The 9,412-nt window shown below is 38.6% G+C and overlaps 1 protein-coding gene across 1 annotated transcript; it reads left to right on the forward strand.

The window, feature by feature from the left end:
• Positions 1–423: 423 nt before the first annotated feature.
• Positions 424–2,692, forward strand: LOC140224712 (uncharacterized). Its single transcript, XM_072301096.1, has 2 exons — positions 424–1,890; positions 2,169–2,692. Exons 1-2 carry the CDS (start codon positions 1,689–1,691, stop codon positions 2,690–2,692), a joined length of 726 nt encoding a protein of 241 aa, XP_072157197.1. The 5' UTR covers positions 424–1,688.
• The last annotated feature ends 6,720 nt before the right edge of the window (positions 2,693–9,412 follow it).

Raw genomic sequence — 9,412 nt, forward strand, 5'->3', positions numbered from 1 at the left:
GCGAGCGGCGGGTCCCGTAGGCGGACGGATACGCCGACAGTTTGCTATTGCCAGAGCCTGACGCTAGGGTGTCCCTTATTTTTGAAATTTGAGAAAAGTTAAGCTCCCCAGGTCTCAAAACGTGCTATGGGGTGTACAAATAAGGAATGTTTTTTGAAAAAAATTTTAAAAAAATTTTTAGGACTCTCTCAAGCGCCCTAAAGGGCGTTAGTCGAAAATGTTCATTTCTGGTAGAGTGGATAGTCAATCCTAGGTGAAATTGACGAATTAACGGCTGTAAGGCAAAAATTTGGTCCGTTTGGTCGTATCTTTGATCGTTCAGCCGGAAAATCAACTTAAAAGGGCGGGAAGTCGAGCCGCGGCCGTGCGCCGCGCGCGGCTGACCGAGATGAGCTTTGCATCGCGCGGCGACGCGCATGAGGAAAACCAGCAGGCTGATTATTTACTTCCCTCATCTATTGACCTTGATGGATGCGGGCTGCGGATCTATGAGACAGAGATTCCGAGCGATTCAGAACTAATTTCAATAGATCCAGCTATAGATCCACTGATAGATGCGGATCTCCCGGCCCTAAGGCAGTAGATGCGGTGACATCTATTAAAACTGTGCTTCTGATTGGCCGACTGGTACTGCCGCGGCGGGATTCGAACCCACCATCGCTCGGATTGGTAGCGACTGAATATCGACGCCGCTATCCACTGCGCCACGGTAGCTGATAAGATGGAGTTGAGTAAAACACGATAAATGATCTATTTGGAGGTTAGGTTTCCTACGCGCTTCTTCTTCTTCACTCAGTGAATCAAGGTGTCTGATTGGTCAGAACGATTATTTTCATTTCAAAGCAATCGTTCAACACTGTATTCCAATTCTGCTGATCTATCGCTCATCCATCGGATAGAATCACAGTGTAGAATCACAAATAGTTTGATCATAGATGCGCGATAGATGAGATTTGCAGATCTATAGCCGAGATCTATGAAAGTAAATAATCAGCCTGCTGGCGTCGAAAGAGGCTATAGATTAGCGAATTCTCACGCTTGCATTATTGATATGATTGCATTGTATTTGGTATCACAAATATTTGAAATTCCTGATGGTAAGAAAGGATCTAGCTGGGTCCAGCTCAAAGATAAACTAGGGAATTTCAGCTCTTTCCCCAAACAAGTGTTTGCAACTCTCTCTCAGTCAGTTTCGGTCCAATCAAGTTGTGCAGACAACAATACTGCAGTGCAATCATCTGGAATATTATTTTTGTTATTTGAATGTGTTATGTTATTCTAACGTCATGGCGGAAATGGGTCAAAGGACCAGCCGTGCGCGTAGTCGGGAAAGTGGAAAGGTGCTTTTTATTGGTGAAGTGCAGGAAACTTTTAGTGGAACTTTCCTCCCAAACACGCAGGAAACTTTGCAAGTGTTCTTTTACCATCACAAATTTTTAAATAAAACTGTTAAAGAAAGCGCGCGGGACACAGCAGATCTTGTTACTCCCCTATGGACCGAAAAATCTCGAATTCCAATCGTGCGAATCGACAAGATAATAGAAAAACTCCGTAAATTGTACCATGAATGGATTTTAATTACAAAAAATCACACGCGCTAGACCTACGCTCAAAGTAAAAGAGAGAGCCAGTTTAAAGTGAAATTAAAAAGTTTGTTTGACATAGCAGTCGCCAATGCACTGGAAATCATGAACAGCGAAGAAGAAAAAGCTTTTCTAATCGGTCAGCGGAAACAGCCGCGTGAAGGAAAAATTTCGGCAAAAAAGGATGTGAAATTGGCGATGAAAGAGAAGGAGACAAAAGCTAAAGAAGCTCGCAAGGAAGAACGAAAAAATCGTCAGAAAAAGTTCAAGGAAACTTACTACGAAAACAACAATGATTGCTCACAAGGTAAATTTCCAACCATTTTTCATAATTTTTTTTCTTTCTTTTCGTTTAATTTTTTTACTTTGAAACATTAAGTTACATTAATTAGGGCCTTATGACTATAGAAAAATACATATCTCCCCGGATCATAATGGTCTCAAAGGGGGAAAAACTCCAATGATTAGGAGCTGCATGATAAAGTTTATGAATTCTCTGATTTTAAAGGAAAACCTCGCAACTTTTTTTTTCCTCTCGAGTTATTCTATTTTAAAAAGTATTATTCTTCTTTCTTTCATTTCTAGATTTGAATTTTGACTCTTTATCAGAAGCCTCGTCAGGAGACGAGGAACTAACCCGATCTTGTAGAGCAAGAAAAAATGTACTGACTCCCGCTTTGACCATCACCTGCGATGCACTTGGCTTATCTGTAAGAGATGCATCTGCCATCATTGCATCCACTGCATGTGCATTAGGTCAGGACCCTGCAGATTTAAATGTATGTAGAAGCTCTTTACATCGCAGACGACGCTCAAATCGCCAAGAAGTTGTGAAAAAGTTACGAGCAGAATTCGTACCCGACCCTGTTTTGACTCTGCATTGGGACGGGAAAATAGTTCCGGATCTAACTGGAAAAGAAGCTGTTGATCGGATCGCAGTAGTGATTACGGGTCTGACAACAGAAAAATTATTGGAGGTACCAAAGATAAAACAAGGTACAGGGAAAGCAACTGCAGAAGCAGTCTTTGAAGTGCTAAAAGCGTGGGAACTCGGAACTCAAATCTCAGCCTTTTCCTTTGATACAACCTCAGTTAATACAGGTAAATAATTTTTCCCCTCTCGTTTTCTTTTTCTATTTCCCTCTGTTCTTTGAAATTCTGGAAAATTATCTATTTTTAGAAGACTTGTAGGAGTTTGACACCTCCTTGAAAAATGTACAAATTAACAATTTAGCTTTTTTTTAAATTTTTCGATTCAAACATTTTAATGATTGAAGAACACTTTCAAAAATTCTATTTACAGCTATCACAAAAATTAATTTCCAGTACATTACACTTTGGTAGAATAGTGGTTGAGTTATTTTTGCCTCATCTGACGAATATTCATTCACTGTCTTAAAAATGCGAAAAAAGTAGAGCTTAGAGGTTCCGCTTTTCCCACTGGAAAAATATACATTTTTCGAGGGATTTCGGACTTTGATGATTCTCTAATGATTCCCAACTGATTTGAACAGGACATCCATTTCAGCTGAGTGCATATTTTCAAAATGAGTGCGTTGCATCTTTCTTTTTTCTCTTTTTATTTTTTTCTTCTTTTATTAGGAATGTTTAATGGTGCCGCAGTGCTACTCGAAGAACTTTTGCTTCATCCGGTCCTTTTCCTTGCATGTCGGCATCATATAATGGAACTCATACTTGAAGCTGTGTATACTGCGCTCTTAAACCCTTCTGGAGGTCCGGACATAATCTTTTTCAAACGTTTCCAACAGAAATGGCAATGCATTGATCCAACTAAGTTCGCCAATGGCCTCTCTGAACAAGAGACAATCAGAGCCTTAGGATGTGAAATTGACGAGATAATTCAATTTGCTACAGACCAAATTAAGGTAACTACACCACGATCGTTTCTTCATCTTTTTTGTCTTAATGGTTTTATAACTTTTATATCGATTCTACTTTACAGTCACATTTGCGCTTAATTTTTGCCTTTCTTTAAATTTTCTTAACTTGGAATGAAGAAAAATAGATTGACTTCTCTCATCTGGCGATTGCTGTAAATTTAACGTTGTGTGATTATTTTTGTTTTACAGACGCACCAGCCAAGAGACGATTACTATGAATTATTGAGCTTGGCAATAATTTTTTTAGGAGGAGTTCCCCCAAAAGGGATAATTTTTATGGCGCCAGGAGCATTCAATAAGGCTCGGTGGATGAATTAGGCGATTTACGCTCTGAAAATCTGGATGTTCAGAAATCAGTTCCCCCTAACAGAAGAGGAACAAAAAGGACTCCTTCACGTTAATATTTTTATTGTTAAAGTGTACATAAAATGTTGGTTTCGTTCTCCTCATTCTGCTGGCGCTCCCAAAAATGACCTGCAGCTCATCGAAGACCTAGTAGAATTTAAAAAATTTGATCCTTTGGCAGCAGGGGTAGCTCTACGGAAATTTTCAAATCACTTATGGTACTTGAGTGAAATGCTCGTCCCTCTGTCTCTTTTCGATAAGAGAATTTCGTCGGAGGAGAAGAAGCTGTGTGTTTATAATTTAAAAAATAATGTAGGCCTCCCTGACCCACCCAGACGTCGAGATGCTCTGGCTGAGGAATGCACCAAACTGGCTGATTTATTCACAGTAAATAGCATGGCTTTTTTTGACATTCTTGGTATTTCACCAGCATTTTTAGAGATAGACCCAGTAAATTGGCCAGAAAGCCCGGAATACATGCATGCATACCAAATTGTTTTAGCCCTTGAAGTAGTGAATGACCATGCTGAAAGAGCCGTCAAATTGATGCAAAAATTTAACAAGAAAGTTGAAAGTGAGCAAGACTTTCAAGATTTATTACAAGTGTCGTCTCACTTCACAAATATTGTCAATAAAAAATCAAAAAAAATTCTAGTTCATGACTTTCAAAAATTGTGATAAGTTTTGACTTTTGTTAAACTAAGTACCTGATATTGCTATAGTTACCAAAAATATGTTACTACGTAAGTTGGACGATGGTACGCTTAACTAAATTCATGCCAAAGAAGTTTTTAAACATTAAACGATTTATATTCATTTTTAAGAGTCTTTTCAGAATTTTAATTGTCCTCCCTCTGTAGAACAACATTGAGTCCCCGTCTCGCAATAGCAGCGAATCATCAACTCATTTTTAGCCTTTTATTTTCATTTATTTATTTATTAATTCATTTATTTATCTTTTTATTTTATTTTTTTTTTTGTTTCCAGTTGAACATGAAAAGATAATATTGCGAAACGTCCCGTTTCTCTTCTTCGTCATGTTTTACAGCCTCCCCATCGTAGCTTCCTGCATCACGTTTAGCTGTGTATGTTTACATGTTCAACACTCACAACCCGCGCGCGTCGCCGCGGCTCGACTTCCCGCCCTTTTAAGTTGATTTTCCGGCTGAACGATCAAAGATACGACCAAACGGACCAAATTTTTGCCTTACAGCCGTTAATTCGTCAATTTCACCTAGGATTGACTATCCACTCTACCAGAAATGAACATTTTCGACTAACGCCCTTTAGGGCGCTTGAGAGAGTCCTAAAAATTTTTTTAAAATTTTTTTCAAAAAACATTCCTTATTTGTACACCCCATAGCACGTTTTGAGACCTGGGGAGCTTAACTTTTCTCAAATTTCAAAAATAAGGGACACCCTACCTGACGCCCGACCTGACATTGAATCCCAATTGCAATTATTATACAGCGCGGCGTCGCGACGCAGAATATCGTTTTCGGTACGTGTTACCGTTTAAATAGAAATCATCCTGTGAGACAGTCGATTCGTTACCTATCGATCGGAAACAAATACAGGGTGTCCTAAAAGTCCTGCATCGGAAACTTTCAGGTGCAGTCTGAAGCTTTTACGCAATGCTTGCTGGGTAAGATTGATATATGGATGTATTTATGCTATAACGGACTATGTCTCACGCAAACCCTATGCACATTGTTCCATTCAGCATAAATACGTTCATATATTATCATACATCGACGGTGAAACTCCCAAATCACGTACCTCGTTTGCGTTGTTTAAAAATCCCCGCTCCTAATTAATTTTTTTCAAGGTAAAAAAAAATTACAAGTAAGATTTACGTATTTTTTTATAAACTTTCTGCGAGCAAAAACGAGGGGGAAAAAGTGGTGAACAGAATTGTATAAAAGGAAAAGTTGCAGCCCATAAAAATTGAAGGTATAGTTTTTTGATTTTTACGTAAATTTTACGATTTCTTTTAATTAAAATAATACTATATTTTCTTTTTTTTTTTTAAAAAAAAGAATTCCCCAGAAGGGTTTTCTAAAACGAGTATTTTAAGAGTTTTTTTACTTAAAATTTACAAGTTTTTTTAAAATTTTTTAACAACTTTTTGTAGAATTTTTTAAAGAACCATTGCAACTAGGGGATAAGTATGTCTAATACACACTCTCAAGAACATCGTGTCAAAATTTTCGGAGTTAAAAAAGTTAAAAGCCTTCATAATGAACAAGGTCAGAAGCTGGCAACAGAGTTTCCGCGTTTCCGCTCCATCTTTGCTGCGTTTTGCTCGAAATTGCGGATTTTTGACCTTTAACTCTAAAATGATCTTGGGAGGTGAATTTTTGGATTTTGTGGGTCTTTTTCCGGCATAAATGGTGCGGGTGGGAACCCGAGAACTCTTTATTCTAATATGCATCATATATATGAGCTCCAAGACCTCCTAAATTTGCATACCTGGTAACGTTTAGTTCCAGCGTTCTACCGGGCCGATTCTCATGATTTTTGCGGTTATCGACAAGCAATTGTCTCTAAATGAGCCCGTTCTATTCAGATTTTGAAAATATGACCCAGGTTTTTTTACATTACGCGGTAAAGTTGCGAATTCTCCCATTTAAACAATGTAAATTTTTATTTTTTGTCATAGTTCGTTTGAGCGTTCTACTGGGCCGATTTCCATAATTTTTGCGGTTATCGACAGGCGATAGTCCCTAAATGAGCCCGCTGTAATTAAATTTTGGAAATTTGACCCAGATTTTTTATAATTGAATATACCTGGGAGCTTGGAAAGGACGCAAAATTTGAAACTCCCGCCATTTTTCGTTGGCGGGAATCTCAATTTTGCGGAAAATTAAACTAAGCGGGAAATTGTGAATGTTGGTCTGTTAGTAGGGTCTAGGGTATAAGGTAAACGAATCAAAATTGTCCTCCTTTACCACAGACTATCCAAAAGTAACGAAACGTTCCGTTCCATTCATTCCGTTTCGTTTCAGTCTTGGCCTGAAGTTGAAAATAAATGGCGGCTTTCTAATTTGATTCTTATTGGTCCAATCTTCCCCTGCCAGAGGAAGATTGGACAAATGAGAGTCGGGTATGAAAATGCTTTAATTTTTTTTCGTCGTTCTTTTGTCGAAGCGGGCCTAAGAGAGGGCGAGGCGCCCTTTGGGGGTTGGGCCGCGTAGCGGCCAGGGACCATAGCCTCCTAGTTGTCCTATATCGGTCTAAAGAATTGATCCCTTAAGTATCCCCCATGAGATTTGGGACACCCTGTATACCCGGGAGATCTCGCACTATCCAAAGCCCTAGTTACACGCTTGAATTGGCTTCCAAGAGAACGATCGGACTCTCAGTCAACAACCTCGAACATGGTGAAGAAAATCGCCGTGAAGAAAGTTATACATATTTTTCCTCACAATTTTCAGAAACTTCAGATTAATTTACGAACAAAACTCTCTGAAAAATCGAAAGAAAAATATTTGCAAATTTTTTCGAAAATTCGTGCGATTAGCCAAAAAAAATTTGGCAACGTCTGAAGGCCCATACGGCGTTCTTCCTTACCACGGCAGTATGTGAGTATACCTCGACAGAGTATAGACAGAGCATGTTTTAATGTGCGAGCCACTCTTGGTTGATTGGGTTATCAGTTTTTTCAGCATTTACTGGGGTTTATGTGGATCAATATATATAAGCGAGAGGAATTCATATTATTCAAAAAACGGCATTTGATTCAACATTTGAAAAGATTCTATATGAGCGGTCAAAAACCAATTATTAACGCCGGATCTCAAGTAGCATTTTTCAACGGAAAAATTGGGATAAATTGAAATTTTATCGGCGATAAAATCGCTGGGGGGATCATCAACATCTGAGCGATTATCCTCGATCTTATCGGGATAAAATTGCAATTTTATCGCTATCAGCAATTTATCGCGATATTTTCGAAATAAAAATCGCGATTAATGGCGATTGAATCTCGATTTTATCGACGAAAATTGATCTCGATTTTATCGGACCAAGAATTGCGAGATGTGTAGCGATTTAATCGCCATATATCGCAATTTTTAATGCGATAATATCTCGATATATTATATGCCACCGATATAATCGCGATAACCAACCGATAAAAACCCTATTTATAGCAATCATTGCTACTTGGGATGTAAACCTAGGTAGTGTTGGTCATTTTTACTTTAAGAATCACACTCCTTTCGGGTTTAAAACTTTCCCTTAATTAATGAAGACTAATCGAACCGTTCGCTTTTTTCCTCAAAGAATCTCAAAATTTTTCAGAAATGTATAGTTGAGGTCATTGGCAATCACTCAGATGAGTTGCTATGGTCGTGATCTTTAAGCCATGGTCAAGTTTCCGTGCGACACCCAACGCACAGGGGATCGAGTCAATTAGGGGGGACGGAATGAAATTTTTGATTAAAACTGCGTATTTTCATGTTTATTTCGTCATATTTTAAAGTTTAATGGGTGCTACTGGAAGAAAATTTCTCGGGGAGACCGATGGAACCACTTTTAAAAGCTCAAAATTTTGTAGAAACGGAGTTACAAGCGTTTAAAGTTTCCAAATTTTGTCCGATCTCTCCTATTGACTCGATCCGCTGTGCGACGTAGGCTTGGAGACTTAAACGCGCGGGTAGGAAAAAATAACCCGCGAATCCTTTTGGCACGCTTTCAACAACGATGAGTTAAATCATCCTCACAGTCACAGTCGACTCAGATTGTAGGAGCTTAACAAAAACCTAAATTTATGTCACTTAAATCTGTTATACTCTCCAATTTTTAACCCATTCGTTTATATGTTGTTGCTTCTCTCCGTTGGAAAACTTGATCCTTGATTTGTTGTGAATTTGTTTTCTTCACCTTATTTGGCACATCCTCCTTCTTCGAACATTTTAAGGAATAAGTACAGACTTAAATACTATGAAAATGAATAAAAATTGCGAGATACGAATATGCTAAAACGCGATTTTAGATCGAAACTCTTGGTAGGTACTCGCGCTTTCCTCCGGAAACGAGTGATGGACAACCCAGTGCTTTATTTTATTTTATTTTATTTTTTTTACTATTGAAAGTTTTCAAGAAATTTTGACGTCCATGGTGAGCGGAAGCTTATTTGAACATATTTAAGGATAATAAGGGGTGAAATAAATCTATTGTATTCCTCTGGGACTTACACTTCAAGTACATTAACTTACGGAAAAATTTCGTAAGAAACACGATACGATTTTCTCCGAAACGAACTTCTAGGCCCATAAAAGCTCTTAAAGTTGAAATCATAATGGAGCAGATAGCTCATACCATATGCTGAGAGTCCACCTCTATATCTAGTCAAACTCTCTATGCACGGTTAGGAAGAAACTACATTAGCAGCGTTAGGAGTCCCCGAACAAAAGTGGCAATCTTGCTACTGTCTTTGCTCCCCATCTGTACAGAGAGTTTGACTAGATGAGAGTGGATAGGGTAAGCGAATTCCTCCGCGGCCTCATTTTTAGGAGCTTTTTTAAACTTGGAAGCTCGCCTCAGAGAAAACCAATGGCACCATCGTGTTCCTCGCAA

This window comes from Bemisia tabaci, chromosome 5, assembly GCF_918797505.1.
Source record: "Bemisia tabaci chromosome 5, PGI_BMITA_v3".
Lineage (NCBI taxonomy): Eukaryota > Metazoa > Arthropoda > Insecta > Hemiptera > Aleyrodidae > Bemisia > Bemisia tabaci.